The sequence below is a fragment of the Lactuca saligna genome, chromosome 9 (assembly GCF_052625555.1).
Source record: "Lactuca saligna cultivar CGN05327 chromosome 9, ASM5262555v1, whole genome shotgun sequence".
NCBI classification, from domain to species: domain Eukaryota; kingdom Viridiplantae; phylum Streptophyta; class Magnoliopsida; order Asterales; family Asteraceae; genus Lactuca; species Lactuca saligna.
In genome coordinates this window covers 7,260,880-7,280,143 of record NC_136425.1, presented here as the reverse complement: position 1 = coordinate 7,280,143, position 19,264 = coordinate 7,260,880, and the positions used below count along the sequence as shown (strand labels likewise).

At 34.2% G+C, this 19,264-nt stretch overlaps 1 protein-coding gene across 1 annotated transcript; it reads right to left on the bottom strand.

Moving 5' to 3' along the window:
* Window positions 1-11,443: 11,443 nt before the first annotated feature.
* PARP1 (poly(ADP-ribose) polymerase 2) lies at window positions 11,444-17,560 on the bottom strand. The gene is made up of 20 exons (XM_078974194.1): window positions 17,311-17,560; window positions 16,236-16,285; window positions 15,926-16,136; window positions 15,634-15,820; window positions 15,223-15,520; window positions 14,789-14,984; window positions 14,537-14,698; window positions 14,375-14,435; window positions 14,221-14,284; window positions 13,857-14,108; window positions 13,540-13,774; window positions 13,338-13,453; window positions 13,181-13,257; window positions 12,923-13,080; window positions 12,655-12,846; window positions 12,468-12,576; window positions 12,288-12,370; window positions 12,074-12,211; window positions 11,802-11,984; window positions 11,444-11,671 (listed from the first exon to the last, which is right to left on the bottom strand). Exons 1-20 carry the CDS (start codon window positions 17,452-17,454, stop codon window positions 11,624-11,626), a joined length of 2,964 nt encoding a protein of 987 aa, XP_078830320.1. The 5' UTR covers window positions 17,455-17,560; the 3' UTR covers window positions 11,444-11,623.
* Between the last annotated feature and the right edge of the window lie 1,704 nt (window positions 17,561-19,264).

Here is a 19,264-nt window from a genome sequence, read left to right as displayed (position 1 = left end):
GCGGACCAGACGTGCCAAGGCTCGGAGAGTGGACCAGGCCGACTGAAGGCCCGATGCGGGCGGACCAGTCATACTGTAGACTCAGAGAGTGGACCTGGTGAGTTGAAGGCCTAGTGCGGGCGGACCAACCACACTGTAGACTCGAAGGACGTGACTAGACTCGGAGGATGGATCCGGTGGACTGAAGGCCCGATATGGCGGACCAGTCACATAGTAGACCCGATATGCATGGTTGTTCTATGTTCTGTTATGTTATGTATGCTTTATATGTTATGGGCCGGAAGGCAATATGTTTTGGACCGGAAGGTCGTAGCCTGGAAGGGCATATATGTGGTTGGTATTTTGGGGGTAACTCACTAAGCTTTCGGGCTTACAGTTGTGGTTTAATGTTTTTCAGGTTCTTCAGGAGACTGTGGCAAGGCGCAGGCGTGATCGTACCGCTCCTCATGATTTTATAGCAATGTGATTCTGTGAATACTCTAAATGATTTGTATTGAAAACCTTTTTGTAAACAATTTAATGAAATCGGGTTGTTTTTGAAAAATTTAAATTGGTTGTATTTTTCGGTCGTTACACCCTATTATTGCTCATTCAAGTTTCTTGCTATTTTTGGCTGATTTGAAGGAAGAAGGAAGGAAGGAACCATTAGGGATTCAAGGGTTTGCAGTGGATCGAGAGTTTGAGGGCCTTTCCAGAGCAATTCAAGGTAAGGAGTCGTTACCTTCCCTCTTTTGCATGTAAATCAATCTTGATTGTGAGATTTGGGACTCTTATGCCATGTTCTTGAACCATTTCGAGTTAGAGCCCAGATCTGAAGTTGCTACTTCAGATCTAAGTGTATTCTAGCCTAGAGAGTGATAAAGTATCAGTCTTGGGGGTGTAGGTGAATCATGGTTGTCTTAAAACCTAGCCCTAGAGTATTTTGAGCCTAGATCTCCTTAGTTATACGTAAAGTTTGCAACTTTACGTGGGGAATGGACTTTGGAAGTATGGATCTATGATATGGAGCCCCTGCATGGCTCGAAAAGCCACTGAATAGATTAAGAACTGAAGCGACTCGGTGAGTCACATGGGTGGACTCGGTGAGTTGGATGAAGATGGGCAGGGACTCGGCGAGTTGGAAGAACAACTCGGCGAGTCTGTTAAAGAATGCCTTGGACTCGGTGAGTCTGTTCTTGGACAAGGAGCATGGACGGGGTTCCATGACTCATTAGTAGCAGGACAAGGGTGAGGCCCAAGATAGGCGAGGCCTCAGGACATGATTTGTTATTACATGTTAGTTTATGTGTTGTGATATGCTTATGTGTTAGTATATGCTAGTAGGCGAGGCCCAGTGACAGGAGAGGCCTAAGTGAAACAGATCTGTATCCAAGCGGGGCTCGAAGCCAGGCGAGGCCTGGAGCAGCGGGGCCGTTGTAGCGGGCGAGGCCCGAGGTAGGGGCAAGGCCCAGAATAGCGGGCGTGGCCCATTATGTGTAGTATGTGGTTATGCATGGTATGTGGTAGGTTGGGGAACTCACTAAGCTTCATGCTTACGGTTTTCAGTTTTGGTTTCAGGTACTTCCGGTAGCGGTGGGAAGAGCTCGGGGTCATCGCATGGCACACACCATAGATTAAAGAGCCTGGGAATGTTTTACTCTGATAATGAAAATATGTTTTGGAAGTAATACTATGATTATGTTATGAATTGATAATTATGTTTTAAGTAATGTTTTATAAAAGAAATCTTTAGTCTTGAATGGGACGTTACAACTGGACTTCTAGAAATCAATATTTTTTGACTTCCTTACTAAAGTGCAAATTTCTGATACGTGATGCTTCGATAAGTCTTCATCTAGACTTCTCAAGCTTATACACCTTCATTAGATAACATATGTGTGTGTGTGTTTAAACCCTTTCAGAACTTATAGTTATAAGTCCTGAACGTTTAAACAGTTCCTTACCATTTCTTACAATTCAAACTATGAAAAGGGATGTCGTAATCATATTGCGAATTTGACAATGCAATTATTACAACCACTAATCATAATGATATTTATCAAATCCTTAAAATCTACTAGCAAAAGTGTTACCTCATAATCATTTTCATGAATTAGAGCGAAACCTTTTCCACCTAGATTTTATGGTGTATGTGTTCCCATCCATGTGAATCTATCATTTCCAACCTACAATCATAAGAAAAGGTTTATGACAAATTCAAATTCTAATTTATCTTTCATGGACTGAACTTTACTTGTTCTTAATTCCTTACCTTCTTGTAGCACAAGGGCCTACCAGTGCTTCCATGTTGTTTAAGCAACTCACTTTCATTGACCAATGTACTATCACTGACCAATGTGCTCTACATTTTGCAGCCAAATGAAAACCATAGAACTCATAAGCATTTCCAGCTCAACTGGAAGGTGCACAAAACAAGAACGTGTCAACTTAACACGATAGGTCATCAACCTCAAGTCGTGTACTAGTGATAACTAAAAGGTTTATTATTGATTAACTCTTGAAGCTCTTCAAGATCATTAAGAATCCTACTGACTTCTTGACATATAAGTTTCTCTCTCAAGGAACATTCATTAACGAGAAAAAACAAATATTTAAAAGTTAGTGTGGATTCCCGACAAGAAATACTTCATGAATTTGTCTTAGTTCATCCTTTTTTTAACCAAAACATCACAACATCCAATTCCAAATGTACTAGAGTAAGAAAACATTATTACTCCACATTTCATGAGGTGTTATAAACCCACGTAGTACGAAATAAGCTTCAATATATGTTTGTAATAACTAGAGTATGACTCTAAATTTTAATCGGATACGAAGTATGACTCATCTCTTGATTGAACTCTTTCAACAATATCTTATTCCTATTTTTAGTCATACAATTTCCCTAAGATGTTCTTCGATGATCAATTGAGATATAGTTCCACAATCCTTTAAGTTGATCATAAAACATGATACTAAAGTACTCTCCTTTCCTTTCAGATTGGAGAAACTTTTATCTTTTCTGCCTAATAGATTCTTCATATTCATTCTACTACTCTTTGAACTTTTCAAAGTATCAGAATTGTGCTTAGACGTATAAACACAACCATGTTTACTGAATCATCGGTAAATCATGATGAATAGAGTTTTTCATCCTTTCTGGTAGATCTGAATAGTCCATATTGATATGTACAAGATCCATTAGTCCTTCACTTTGACTCACATAAACATGTGATCAATGAACCAGTCATAATCTTCCAACAATCAAGATTCTCATACATCACACAATTCAAATTGCATGACTCCAAGTTTCTATCCAATTGAAACTTGGGCTATGAGAATTCCTTTTCACTTGGTTAATTATGACAATACCACAAACGATATAACAAGAATCAAATCCACAATTAATATTGTTAATAATAGAAATGTAAGCAACACTTTCATAAATGTCATTGCAAGGTAATATAAAGTAAAGCAAATATATAAACCAAAATTTCACTTTTGTTAATAATAAACAAAAATTTGGAACTTGTCCTTATAATGCATAAAATTGAAAACTATGTTTGTAGACATTTCCTAAGCAATCTATTATCATAAATCCTAAGTAGTAGCTTCAAAAATCTGATCATCGAACCATGCAATTGAAATCCATATCTCACGATCAGATTCAACTCACTCTTCTTAAGCTTCCTTCTTTCTCTTAGATCCTGTAAAACATCAAAATGTGATCATCACATCATGTATTAAGAATCTACGAATAGGAACTTATTAAAATAATAGAGTTAAATAATGGATATACCTGAATTGGAGTCATACGAATTGACTTTACCATCTCTAAGATCTTTCAGGTAGTCAGGGAAGCTTCGCAACCAATGTCCCTACAACTCGAAATAGAAACATATAGACCTTTTAGGATTATCGCATGGAACTATCTCAGAACTAGCATTTCTCTTTACCATTTGGTCAAATGGTTTGACCTTGACCAACCCCTTTCCATTGGGAAGAGAAACCTTTTCTGGACTACCGTTATTGCCATTGTCAATGTCCATGGAAATTTTGGAGACATATCCTTCAAACACTTTTGTTTGACTTGTGCTCTTAAGCATTTCTGCTTCAGCAGATATCAACATATGTGTCAGATCAATTAGGGTCATGTCATGGACGCTCATATAATAGTCCTTAATGAACTGACTATATGAATTAGGAAGCAAAAGTAGATCCAATTCAATGGCTAAATCCTTGGGGAAACGACACCCAACATACCCAATTTGTCAATGTGTGATTTCATTTTCAGAACAGCGCACACACAGACTTTCCATCTTGATGTTTACATACCAACAGGGCTTGAGTAACTTCATATTTTTCAGCTTAAAGAAAACATGACTTAGGGAGAGTCACTGGAGGAGGAAGAAGAAGAGTTGAAGAAGCATGACCTCCATTTCCACCATTGTTCAAAGAAGGGAACACACTTTCACCTTGACCAGAATGTCGAAGATCATCTTCAGAAGGTAGAGGAAAAACATTTCCAGAAGAACGAGGAAGACCATTGTTTTCTGAACTTGACATCTATATTAGGAGAAAAGATAAATCAAGTTAGTTGGTTTTAACCCTTAATTATTAACCCATGAATTTAAATTAAGGCTAGGATCCATATTTTCGATTCGAACTTTGAAGAGGGATGTTGTAATCAAATTCGAATCTATTTTAGGTAGGTAGGGATTTTACCAATTTCAATCTTATGACACTCCTAGACCCTTTTGAGATTCATTGAATCTAATCAATGACATGTTTAATCTTGATTATGCTCTCACTTTTGTGATTGGGATGCCGAGGATCACAAACGAGATGTGAGTAACCATGCAAATTGGCTTGGTACTCTCGATGTCATTTATCATATTGTTTTAATGTGTTGGTTAACCACACGCGCTCCATTAATAAACGATAATTTTCGAGACACTTGTTACCATCTTTAATTGTTTCACGTTATTGTGTCGGTTAACCACACACGATCCACTAACGACTTATAAAGTGTAATGTGCATTTTCATGGATTAACATCAAATTCATGTTTTTCCTAAAGTAACTAAGACTGAGATTTTAGAAAATAGTTTAGTTATTTTTTATCATTATACTTTTAATGAGGATATATCCTATCAAACTCGTTCGGCTAACGACCCTCCACCATACAAGAGAGTGGTGGGTATGGATACCCAATGGCGGTCATTTTACAAGCCGCTTCCTTAAACTCCCCTTATAGTATGACTTCGTGAATGAGGCGTACTAGCGGTTCGACTGACTATTCTTATACATATAATATATATATTAAACCTTTAGTTATATACATAGTATAAGGTGCATTTTAAAACATTTTAAAATTCCAAGGATTTAGTCTTTTAATAAATTAAATTTTTAATTTAATTAAATTTAAACCATTTTATGGATTTATTGATTATCTTTTAATTAATCACTTAGTTAAATTAATAATAAGATCCATAATGATATATTTTAAACTTTTAGGGTTTTTAAATCTTAAATTTCGAAATTAAAAAAATTAATTTAAATTTAAAATTAAAAACAAACTGTTTAATAATTACCTTTTAATTAATTTATTAAATCAATTGAGGATTATCCAATTAAATTAATCAAGATTATTTAATCTTAATCCTCACCCCCTAATTTTTGAAAATCATGGGAGGGATAAAACAAATTTTATAATTATCCAATTAATCAAGTAAACAAATAATTACCAAAAATATGATAATCCCTATCAAAATCCTACTTTTCGAAAAATGCTTATCTTGGAGAGGAACGCAAGGATTTCAATCCTTGCCATTTTCAAAATTACAGATAGTTAAGGAAACCTAAATTTTGAAAATTGTAGGGCAATCGAAAGGGTTAAAACCCTTTCCTAGTTTTTGAAACTTAGGGCTTAAGGAAACCCTAATTTCGAAAATCCCTAAGTCCAAAAGGGTTTAATTTCCATAACCCTAAGTGATCACATTTAACAATTGTAATCAATTCAATAGAAAACAAGTCAAAGTTATGATATCATTGATGGGCTTTAAACATAACAAACAAAAACATATGTGTATATGCAACCCTAATTGAAGATCTATGTTTCTCTAACTGAACATACAACATTTAAACATCAATAAGGAACCCCTAGGAATCCTATACTATTTTTGAAATTAGCATCTAGGGTTAGGAAACATACCTTTTATTGTAATTGATGAATAATAAAAAACTCTTATGTTGTTGAAGCTTATCGAGCAAGCACCACAAATATCGTGCCTCTAATGGTTCACACCCAAACCCTAGCAACCAAGGAGCTTGAAGAGAGAGATGAGAGAGGTAGAATTTCGGCCCTAGATTCTCTAAGAATGCTTGCACGAAAATATGAGGCTTAAGGGCTTATATAGTGTACCCAGAAACCCTAGATAAGTCCCAAAATAATAAAATAACGTTATCTTACTTTTGGTATTTATCTAGTTTCCCAAGGATAATTCTGGATATTCTAGATGTTCTATATATTCTAGATCCTCTATAACCATAGAAAACATCCAAGGCTCTAGGATGGTTTTAGAATGTCTCTTGTTCAACTATTGAACAATTGCACTTTAGCCCCTACATTTTTAATTAATTCTTTTAATCCCAAAAATTAATTCAATGAATTTCTGATTAAATATTAATTAAATATAACTCTTTATAATTAATATATTATTCTCATAATATATTAACAAATTATTTATTTCTATTTATAAATAAAATAATAAATTCAACCTCTCTGTCCAACAATCATCATGTCTAGTTGTTACTTTTAAGGGCAATCCAAAAGGACTATGTTACTATCAATTCAAGTATATATCACTTATAGTTATGGGCTTAAACACATACCACTCATGACACCTAACAGTATCATACGATCCATAGGAAAGATCTTACCATTCTAGCATACCATGACACCAAGTGTCCCATACTGCACATACATAAAAGGAGTTATCATAGTCAAGTAGCATACTCGTACTCTAACATTACCAGTATCCTAACATACAAATGATATACAATGTCATATATAGCATAGTTAGAAGACTCACCTGGATTACAAAACCGGAGAAGCATGACAACACTCTGATGGAGAATGGTGCCCATCGTTACAACAACTAGTAATATTATTATTGATAGTATGGTCCTTTCTGCTTACATGCAAGGACAAAAATAAGCAATAACTGACATGTGAAATTATAAGGACTTGATTTGTTAATTAATTAATGTTCATTAAATAATTAAATGAAATCTAGAAGTTTTGGAATTTTCTAGAGGATAAAATAAGATAATTTAAGCAGTCATAATTACCAATTATATGGATAATTGTTAGGTGACTAGATAAATATCTTTTAGGGTTTAATATCATTCGTTATAAACAGAAGGAACTATGGACAAACTTTGGTGATGAGTTTTCTCAAAACCCTAAGAGAAATCCAGCTGCCTCTCTTCATTCTCGTAATCACCCATATTCTGGTTCCCACATCATTGTGGCTTCATATCACGATGTGGCGACACTGTTTCCAATAGCTACAGTTTTTAGGTGTTCGATGGATTGGTTGTTGTTAGGTGTTACTAATCTGAGTGCCTTAGGTGTGACTACGAAATAGGAGTTCTACGTTGGACTATTAGCACTCATCAAACAATCAAGGATCTACGAGGGTTTCTACGACTACAAAACATTAGATAGGTTGTTCATAGATCCGTTTTCAGGCCTATTGATGATCAAAAGTTGTTTCTTCCTTTGTCCCTTTAATGTTGGCTTAGGATCCTCAAAACCCATTAATGGTATCATGTAACATCCCAAAAATACTAAGTAAAAAAAATTAAGTCAACCAAAACAATCATTCATTTACTCCAAAAGCCCATCAAAGTATAGAAAATTATTAAACAATCATTAGAATACAAAACAATGACATATAATACGGAACACATGTGGATGCGATGTAATCACGTCGAGTTCTTCCTTTTGGAACCAGAAGTACTTGAAACAAAAACATAAATTGTAAGCACAAAGTTTAGTAAGTTCCACAAGATACCACATACCACACATGTATTAGGCCTCGCCCAGTATTCATTAGGCCCCGCCCGGTATTCATCAGGCCCTGTATGGCATCACGCCCCCAAGTATTACATAATGGGCTCTTCCCGGCATACATACAAACATATGCAAGAGTCACAAAGATAGTTTGCATCATATAGACATAATCCATTTGGTCGACATTGGTGTCTTCGACCCATAAGTACAGTGAAGAAACTCATCTCTCAGACAATAATCAACTGCTACTTCTCTCACTGCCGAAATACATATGTTATACTCCACCTAGTCATTCATACAAGGCAAACCCTTAATCCACCTTCCAAAAACTAAGAGTTGACCAAAAGTCAATTCATGTCAAAGACAAAGTCAATTTTAGTTGACATCCACATCGTGGCCATCCCTCACCACCTATTGGCCTATGGGTCTAAACCATATGACTTATGTATAAGATGATAGACTTTATTTATCTTAAGTTGTTTCTTTTTTGCTTATCAAATCATGCCTATGTAAGATTGTTGAGTAATAAAAAAAATTAAGACAATAAATATAGTGTTTGTTAACATGGCTATCAAAATAGTTGGTGTTTCAAAATATGTTTTAAAATGATATATCATTCAAACTTTACAGAATCGAAATCATATAACTAATATATGAATTTTATGCAGAAAAGTCCTTAAATAGTATAAATTATATACATAATTTACATTACCTTGAAGAGTCAATTTGGCAACAACTTATTACATATTATCATTTTAACCTTAATATTAAGAATAAAAATAATATTTTAGATCAAATTTATTAAAGAATCCAAAACCAAATATTACATTTCAACTACATATAACCATGCTTTTAGTGCATCCAAAGACCGTCTAAGCATATACCATTGGTTTTCTTTATAAAATATACACCAAGTATCATAAAAGCATAATAACAATATATATTCATCCTATTCATTTAATAGTATTTGTAAAAGGTCAACTTTTATGAGCGATTAGTAAGAGAAAAAGACTGGGGTCCATTTGTACTTTGGTTATATTGAAAGGGTGCTTAAAGAAACATTTTTCCGCCGAACGCAGCCGCACCTGGCAACGGGTGCTCCTTGTCGTATTGTCACTGACACGTGTCCGTCAGTTTATTAGTGGGTGATTATTACGTTAATTAACACTACATTACAAATTTGACTCGTTTTTAGATTTTGGTCTTTTTCCCCATATTTAGGGATGTACAAGAAAGAAACTTGGTCAAGTCCTTTGACTTTGAAAACTTTATTACTTCCAAATGATAAGAACCTTATTTTGCTAGGTTTCTTGGTTTGTTTGGAAGGCTAAAATAATAAAATATATTGTAACGTAAGATAGAAATTACTATACCAAGATGATCATTTTAAAGTGCATCACGGGCTCAAGGTTAGAGGTGAATATAGGCAGGTATTTGTGCGGTTCCTAAAATGTTGGAACCGAAACCGACGGGTAGCGGTTCCAATATCGGGTATCCGGTTCGTTAAATTTTTAAAACTTATAAAAGTATATCTATTGTAAACTTACAATAAGTTATCGATAACATCAATATGTAATTCGTTATGTATAAAATTAGAATTAGAAGATATTAGTAGCTTAAATAACATAATGAAAAAATATGTACATGTTTCTTAAAACCTTTAAAGATTCAAAACAAATTACTCAAAATTCAAAAATTTTAAATAATGTTATTCAAGATACCATATAAAGTATGTGGTTGTGATTTGTAGTGTGTGTACTCCACAGGTAGCGGTTTCAAGATGGTTTTGACTCCGAAAGTGGGTATCCAGTTACACTACTCATGGTTGTCTTGTGATCACCGTTGTATACAGATTCTAAATTTGGATTTCATAATGTTAATTATCACTTCTTTAATTAAAAATTGAAAATTAGTCCATATAATCGATATGTAAAGGGATTTTTTTTTTTTTTTTGAATTAATATTTTGATATTCATTACCAAATTTATAAGAAATATTTACATAGACGTAGTGGGTAAAAAAGCTAACAAGCTTTGAATTTTTATTATTTGGATAGCTCGGATGACCTTACCATCAACATAAGTAGATAAATAATTGTTTTATTCCAAAAAAAAAAAAAAAAAGTTAATTTTCTAACTTTGAGAATTAGAATGAACTGAGTGTGGACTAGAGGGAACCTTGTGTATAGAAGTATTGATGTTCCTTGTATTTTATGTCTGATTTGTTTAACCTGCTTGCAAGGAATTGATCGATCTTTTTAATTAGTATGGATGAACATGGAGTGTGATTGCTGGGTGATGTGATGTCTAGCTTCCTTCTTTGACCTTGATTTTGGATGCACTTCCTTGGGTGGATTCCATGTCCCTCTCTCTCCTGCACTAAATGTAAATGTGCGGCTTTGGAAGCGGTTATCATGTTAACTTGGTAGGTTTGATACAACTTTCAGAATTCCATAGTTAACAGCTCAAAAAGATTTAAAAGGGAAGCTATTTTTTATTATTAAGTCGAGTTTTTGTTCCCTTGGTTCGTTAGTAGAAACTGTAAACTCACAGTCAACTGGGTCATTCAGTCCTAAGTATTTCTGCCACTCTGAAAAGAAATAATAGTCTATAAGCATTAGGATCTTACGCCAATCACCTAATAGCCCGATGTGTGTTTGTTTCATGAGCAAGCTCAAAAGATGACATCATTGTTAATTCATATATATATATATATATATATATATATATATATATATATATATATATATATATATATATAAAGTTGAATTACCAGTGTTACTGTTTATACTTTACTAAAAATACAGTCAAATTACTACACATGATGATGTAACTATGTTGTTTTCTTCTTTGGGACACGTGTAACGTCGTCAATGTTTTCATTACGTTGGTTCATATCCAAACAACGCTACTTTATCACCGACTTGAAAGCTAAAATATTTAGCTAAAAGCCCATTGTTTTCCAGCACGAATGGCAACAACAATAATCTTATAGTACGTGCATGACGTTAGTCAACTTTCACCCATCATCAAAATTCAAAATTCAAAAAGATAATGAATTCAAAACATCTACACTGAAATTTTAGTGTCTTTGTGTTCGTCAGCTTAAACAAACGAACATAACATTTATATCTCTTCCCATCCATGGATTTAAAATTTATGAACACGTGGATCCGAATAACTGGAATTTACGGCCTTGTTTCTAGGGCTATTTTTTATAATGAAAATGGAGTGGGCATTCATGTCTTTTGCACAAACGAAAAAATTATTCCACTTTTTTTGTATGACATAACATTGTAGTTTTGGTCCCATTTGATATTAGTCTGATGCAGGTCAAACACAGTACAAACATGTTATTGGCCTGTCTTGCGTAACAAACACAAACATGACCTAAACGGTAATAATTCTCATTAACCAAACACATACAACATGTTTAGCTTAGAAATCGGTCAGGTTTCAAGAGTGTTTGCTTGCTTGCTTGCTTGCTTAAGATCTCCAAACAAACCCCAAAAAGAGATGCTTAAAGCAATTACATTCACGTCTTTTGTACATTGTGTTTTTCTTTCTTACCTCTTGTGACGAAACCGTACCTTCAGCAAGAACTGCAGCTTAACCTGTAAAAAAACAGTTAACATAATTTATAATTGCTAATAAATCTTGATTTGTGAATTGTGCACAATTTGATACTCCATTTTCATGAATAAAAAGAAGGTGTTATGTCTTATGTGTGTAAGATGAACTTACTTGATCGGTGTTGTAGACGATGTACTCATTATACATCAACTCGGATGCCTTAACATTTGATGATACCGGCTTTCCACATGGCACAACAACATCATCCTTCCACTTAATGTGTTCAGACTCATTAGGGATCTTCTTCCCAAGTCCTTTAGTCGAGTCCTTCCCTTTTGGAGGTTTGTCCATATACTATATAATATAAAAGGACAGATAAATAAGTTTAATTACTTTCAACATACTAAAACACAACATTTATTTCACATATAAGTATAACTGACCTTGGCCTTCTTAAGCTCATACATCTCTCCCAAAGCAACTTCACTTAATAGCATTAACCCCACCGGATTTTTCTTGTCAGTAAAACAATATTGAGCACTTTTGCTCACCAAATCAGCAAAATAAATCCCTTTTCCAAACTGCAAACATAGAAGAAGATTACTTTCTTGACCAATATATAGATTAATAGAGAGAGAGAGAGAGAGAGAGAGAGACCATGTAGCCAGTTGCAGGAGCTTCAGGGGGAGCTATACGCAATCCTTGGCTTAAAATACCAACATAGTTTGTCAAACGAGAACCTATTAAGAACAATAGATTTCATGCAAAAGACATTAATGCCCTTGTCATCTTGCATGATAGATGAAACTAAAAAGAAAAGGTTTGAAGCTACCATACCATGCCAAAGGAGCATCTTGTTCTTGAGTTTATTTTTATATGGAACAAACTTATCAAACTCTCCTTGTCTTTCAACTGTGAAAACTTCTTCCAGTTCAAGTGCCCAATCCTACAATTTACAAAGTTCATCAGCATAATGTCAAAAGACGAAAAAGCCCAAGTAACTGCAAGTCAAAAAAAGACACACCGTATGTGTAGGGGCGTGTGTAGTTTGGAGATACTTCTCAACTAACTGATAATCTTCACTATCATGAGGAAGTGGGACCATTTCACATTGAAGCTTTTTATATTTATCATCAAGTGAATCATCGTTGTCCACATCAAACCCTACTAGCCTTGAAGCTATTTCAATATCCTGAAGTGCTTCCAACATTTTTACCTACAATACAACAAAAATGAATGTCATCATATTGATCCTAACAGATCAATGAATTCTTTAAAATATAAACAAATACCTTTAATTTGAAGTCATCCTCATCCTTGATTACATGTGGATGAACAGAAGGAATGACTGTAAAAAATCGGTTGCTGGCATCAACAATCAAGCTTTCTTTTAGAGGATTATCAGCTGCCTCTTTCAACAGATTCTGAAGCTCTGTCAGTACTTCAAAACCTTCAAGAAGAACAAACATATTTTTCTTGTAAAATTAATACAGAAAACATGTGAGAATTATAATGACATCATACTGAATTTCGTTAGCAAGTTTCCTTACCTTTCTGGATATTACTTTTGCTAAGCTTCCCAAGTGGCATCTCCGCCATATTAATCTCAAACTCCATCATTGCAGCTCTGCAAATTTCAGTATTTATTAAAAAATATTCTTCTTTTAAGCATATATACTAAATAATGAAGATAGAAATCATATTAACTTGTATGTTTCCACATTAAACAACATCTTCATCAACTCCTCTAAAGCAGGAGCAAGTTGGCTTTTAGCATCTTTAATTTTGTTCTTCTGATGTGAATCTTTATTCACCCCATAATCCTGCAAGATCAAGCATTCGAGAACTATGAGAATCTTTTAAATCAAAAGACTACAACGAAAGTAAACAGGGAGAAGATTGAAAATACAATTTCCAAGGGGTAGAATCGTCCAGGTTGCTTCTGAAGTTTCTTTTGTTCCCACGCCTCCCATGAATTCCCAGTCTTTTCAAGAAACAACCGTTTAAATTCTTGAATTGCATCAGACTTACTCAATTCTTCCAACTTATTTCCTCCAATTTTTTCATTGCCAACTCGACCCCACTTCCGGAACACATAACAGCCTGACCCTTTATCTTCTTCAATGATCTGGAGGATATAATAACTTCATGCAGAAAACACGTATAAGAACACGAGTGAAAAGGACGATTTATACATAAAGAATACACGTATTTTGTAAGAATCACCTGTTGATGCCAGTTGATAAGTCAGATAAGCTCAAAGTTGTGTTATAAATGCTTTTTCCATGCTCCAAAATATGCCCAGAATCTTGCAAACCGGATGCTTCATGGACTGCACTTCGTCCTTTGACTTTTACAGTGACCATGCTTTTTGACTCTTCAGTGGCTTCAATTTTATACAAATCAAAACGAAGTTTCTTCTGTTTTGAAAAGCAGTCAACCAGATAATCTTCCCTTACTATAGGTACTTTCATCCTCCTGTCAAGCTCAAACCAACACGGATTCAAGAACAAAACTGACAAAAACTACACATGAAGGGTATAATTGTAATTTTAATGACGAAACTATGTGATGTGTAACAAAGTACTACCTTGCTTTCTTTATCTCAGCATTCAGATTATCCGGTACTCCACTTACCACCAAGCAGCTTGTGTCTGTTATGTTAGCCATGAACATTCAATAAAGAGAAAAAAAAAAAAAAAAAAAAATCTTCTTTTTCTAATCTTTATGCAAGAAACACACACCTTTCTTGATTTTTGCATGAAGTTGTCCACCCACACTCTCGATTTTTGTTTTCCACTCATCCTGAAAGGTAGCATTCATTAGTCATTAGAAAGGCTTGTGCTTTAAAACATCTTATGAAAAGAAAAAAAAAAAAAAAAATGTATCTAAAATAGTACCATTACCATAGTTTTAGATGGAACACCCAAAATACAAACTTTTAGATCCCCTAATTTCTCACTGTGGGCTGACTGAGTCGACCCATTACCAGCTGATTTTCCAGGAGTGCTAGCTGAAGGTGGAGGCATTATCCGAACAGGTTTTTTCACCTTTTGTGTCTTGAACCACTGAACATCATCAATCAAGATAAAACAGTGTTAGAATTCGTCTGTGAAAATATAACAAAGTGTTGCAGTTGACATGTTTACTAAACTCACCTTTAACAGATACTTATTGTCTGTTTCTTCCGGAATGTTCCACTTTCCTTTGACACGTTCAGGCTCTGAAGTGGAGTAAGCACACTTGCTCCATTCGGTTAGAAACCCTCTGCATTTGTACATACCTCCAGAATAGTGAAGATGCCCAGAACAAAGTGCACAATTCTCAAGTGCTCCAAAAAGCATCCCATCAGCACTGATCAAATAAAAGGAATAAACATTCAAAAAGTCATAAACTTGCTATTCCACTGAAAAGATTTATTGTACTTCAAGATACCAATGTCACTGACCCAAATCATGCAAAATAATACGTTGGTTTTAATCATAAAAACAATTAGATAGGTAATTTGCGTTAAAGATTTGGGCCACAAAAGAAAAGTTTCAAACTTTATTGGTTTTGATAGCTAAAAGAAGTTGAAATGAAAAGAATTTACCAGCGATCACGCAGTTCATGCTCTGGTCCAGATGAATCTTGATTATTAGCTTCCAGCATTTCACGCATCTCTGAAGTTGTTACGTGTTTTTTAAGATCATCTTTAAGAGCCCATAATTCTTTTGTTTGGGCCTCTAGTAGACTATGATCCACTAAAATGTTGCTGTTTTTAGATGTTTTTGTTGTCAAAGGGTCATCTTCAGTCTTGGCTATCTTTGACTTTTGATCACGGTCAACGGCTCCTTTACGTTTAGAGCCACCTTTTACAGTCTCTTTCTCCTCCTTCACTTCACCTTTTCCTTAAAGAACAAGTGTAGATAGTCATACAAGAGCATAAGAACATTCGACTTTACCAAATTAGAAAATAGAAATGTGTTGCTATTGATTGCAATTTGTAAAAATCTGACACTACCTTTTTTGGTGGCTGAAACCTCCTTCTTGACCATTGAAAGAACAGTTGACTTATCAGAATCTGACAGGCTTTCCCACCCAACCAATTTTTCAGGTTTAGTATTTGGAGAAGAGTCCATGAAACATTTAGCATGATGCCATGCTAAGCCTCTAGCACCTTGACCTTCTGGCTTACTAGATATACGAATCTACACATAAAAAATAAAATAAAAAAGAAACTTCTATAAACATTAAGAAATTCGGTTATCATTAGTTCATTCTGAGGTAAAAAAAACCAAGTACCCATAACCCACCTCTCCTGTCATGATCTTTTCATTGCATATTTTACAAGTAGCACGAGCAGTTTTTGAAGCTTCAATTGTGCATTTTGAAACATCAAGAGGAGAAGGAGCAGATGAACTTTGGGATTGGGATTGGGACCCAATGCCACCACCTTCAACATACTGTCTTATCTTCTGTTGATCTTCCCAACGAAGTGTTTCAATGCCTTCCACATCATCACAACTAGAAATACAACCAAAATGAGAAATTACCGGTTTTAAAGTTTAAAAAAATACGTTCAAGAAAGTATTTATCTTGTAAAAAAATGATGACAACACATACGATTTTATTTGTTTCGCCTTCTTTAATATGCACGTAGCATGATTCCACATCTGTTCAAGAAACATACATAATTAAGCAATTTTACAACAGCTTATAAAAAGATTACATGTGTATATGATGAACCCATCTTGCAAAACCAACAAAGTGATTGTTTTTAATAGAATAATGGCAAAAGGGGTGAAAGAAACTCACATAGTTGGATACACCTTAAAAGAGCCCTCAACACTACTAAAAGTCTAAAACAGTGAATAGCATTTCTAACCATTGTATTTTGTGCATGATAAGTAATCATTAGATGTTCAAGATTTTAATGTGCGTTTAAACTCAATATCAGATACGATTGTTTTGCAAAAAGTAATTAGCTGCACTCCATTCAATTAGTTGCACTTGGTCATCAAGAGGGTTATTTATTTTCTTTGGATTAAATTTTTTTACCACAAATTGTTAAATGGTATTCAATTTTATAAGAAGTGCCCTTCATGGAAAAAAAAAAATAACAATGTTGATGTTAGCTTTACTGAAAATTTGATATCAGGTGCACATTTGTCATTATTGCAAAGAGACGCAAACCCCAAAATAGCAGGACGTGCAAGACTGTAGTAACAATATAGAAAAAAACCATTTACCATTACACTTTGAACCAGTGGAAATCAAAAAACCTAAACGGGAAGATCAAGTTACACTTTAACTTTGGATGTAAAAAGGGTAACTTCTTTACTTATAAATATAATACTTTGAAGATAAACTGCTAAGGGGTATTCAACTTTATAACAAATGTCACTCATGGAACAATGTTGATGTTGACGTTAGAAATTTCATATCAAGTTTAGGTTTGACATGAAAATCGAAGTGAAGTTTCTTGAAACGGACAAGAACTTGGCTAATATTTCTAAGAGAAGCAAAACCCTAAAATAACTGAACCTGAACAAGCCTATATTGAAACAACCACATTTACCATTAGACATTTGAAACAATAAAAATCAAGAAAGCTAAAATATGGAGAAGATTAAGCAAGAAACGGTAGGAGAGTATTAGGCGGTTTTTTATGGGAAACGAGATGAGGAGGAGTGATTACGGGCATGAAACCGTCGAATTGAGTGGCTTGAACCATTTTGCCAAGACGGAGTTTTTCTTGGGCAATAGGAGTCTTGCAGGTTTTACATGAAGATCTTCCCGATTTTGCATATTCAGCCTTCCATGGCTTCGGGGGAGTCGCCATTTTCCCTCTTTTCCTTCACTGTGTCTTCCTACCCTCGCTCGTAGGAACAAACGAACAACGACAGTGGCACTAATCAATGAAATGTGCTTTTCGCCAAAAAGAAAACATACCCTTTCGAGTGAAGCACCCGTGTGATCATTGTTGTTTTCTTTTTTTTCTTTTTTAATTACATTTTTAGTTTTTTAGGTCAAAACTATAACACATTCTATTAAAAAAAAAAAAAAAAAAACAATAAGGTTTCTTTGCGATTGTTAATTTAAAAAGATTTGTTTTTTAGAAAGAGCTTATTTTTTCTTTACGGTACCACAACAAAAGTCCATAACACTTTTTGGATTAGTCTAAATGGTATCCAAACATAATAGTTTGATAAATTATATTTATATTTGTAAAATATTAAATTTGTATTGTTGAACTTTCAGTTATATAAGTTACTCAAATTGAAATAACTAGGAAAGCAAACCTAAAAATTTAGTAACTTAGTAAATATGAGAAATATGGGATTTAGTTGATTTTTACGGTTTAATAGTTCATCTAATGCAATTAATTAGTCAACAACACTAATGTTCATTAGTGGTAATGAATTTGCTAACATCAACTATAATCGGCAATTAGCTTTCGGTATCATTATTTGATTTAAAAATAATTCACTTATTTCTTTATATGGCTCGTGAAATTAAAATGGACAAATGTCATATTAGCCCATCAAATTGATTGTGTTTGTTTTAAAAAGTTACTAAATTTTTTTTTGCACATTAAAATAATAAAAATTTTATTTCCAAGGTGTGTTCATCAACAAACCTTTTTGCTATTCTGATGGTGTTCATCATGTGTTCGAGAACATCGATTTTGTTGGTATGTCGTATAATGAGTTTGTGGGTTTTCTTGAACGATTCACACAAGAGAAGTGTGAGAAACTTTATTATTGTTAACCTGATTTACAAATCTCAAACGGTTTAACCATGGTTTCTAATGAACTTCAATATTAAGAATTTATACACATTGTTTATTAATGTGGAGTACAATTGCATATTTACATGGACCATTTTGGTACTATTGTGCACGTGACTAAGGAAAATGAAAATGAAGATAATTGTTTTGTGAAGTCAAACGTGCCAATCGAAGGGGAAGAAGTTATTAACCTAACTGACTTCATAAGTCCACAACAAAGCAACATGGTAAGAGTAACCTATGAAGGAGTAAGTCAAGCAAATGGAAATGAGGATGCCATGAAGATGAGAATATCCTAGATGTGAAAGGAAAATCAATGTTTAGTGAAAACATATCTTGGAAGAAACAGTTGTCAATTCTAGGTATGATGTTCACCAACCCTAAACAATTAAAATTCATGCCTTCTAATTATGTTGTAGCAAATGGGTATCAATTGTACTTTGAAAAAAATGACAGTAAAAGGTTATTGGTTAAGTGTTGTGATGGTGAATGCACATTTAGGCTCTTGGCGTCATAGATGAGTGAGGAGCACTCATTCCAAATCAAGTCCCTTATCAATGACCATAATTGTGCAAGAAATTTTAAGTTAGGGTCAATTATTAATTATAAATGGATTGTAGTCAGGGAAGTTCTTGAGAATCAGAAAATCAATGTTAGGATGCTAAAAGAGGAAGTAAAGGCTAAATTTGGCATAGAGGTTAGTATGGGGTAATGTAGGAAAGCTAAGCAACATGTAGTGTCTCTTGTTGAAGGTATCATAGTGGAAAATTATGCAAAGTTGTGGTCCTATGGTGAGGAGATAAAAAGATCTAATACAGGGTCAAAAGTCAAGTTATTTGTAAACTCTATGTTAAATGTGAAA

What these genes read in the sequence shown, in the direction of transcription:
- PARP1 (XM_078974194.1), bottom strand. Translation starts at nt 17,454, where the DNA reads ATGGCGACTCCCCCGAAGCCATGGAAGGCTGAATATGCAAAATCGGGA. An exon ending in AAAAGATCATGACAGGAGAG is followed by an intron (nt 15,821 to 15,925) that starts GTGGGTTATGGG and finishes TTTTATGTGTAG; the next exon opens with ATTCGTATATCTAGTAAGCC. An exon ending in CTCCTGCAACTGGCTACATG is followed by an intron (nt 12,212 to 12,287) that starts GTCTCTCTCTCT and finishes CTATGTTTGCAG; the next exon opens with TTTGGAAAAGGGATTTATTT.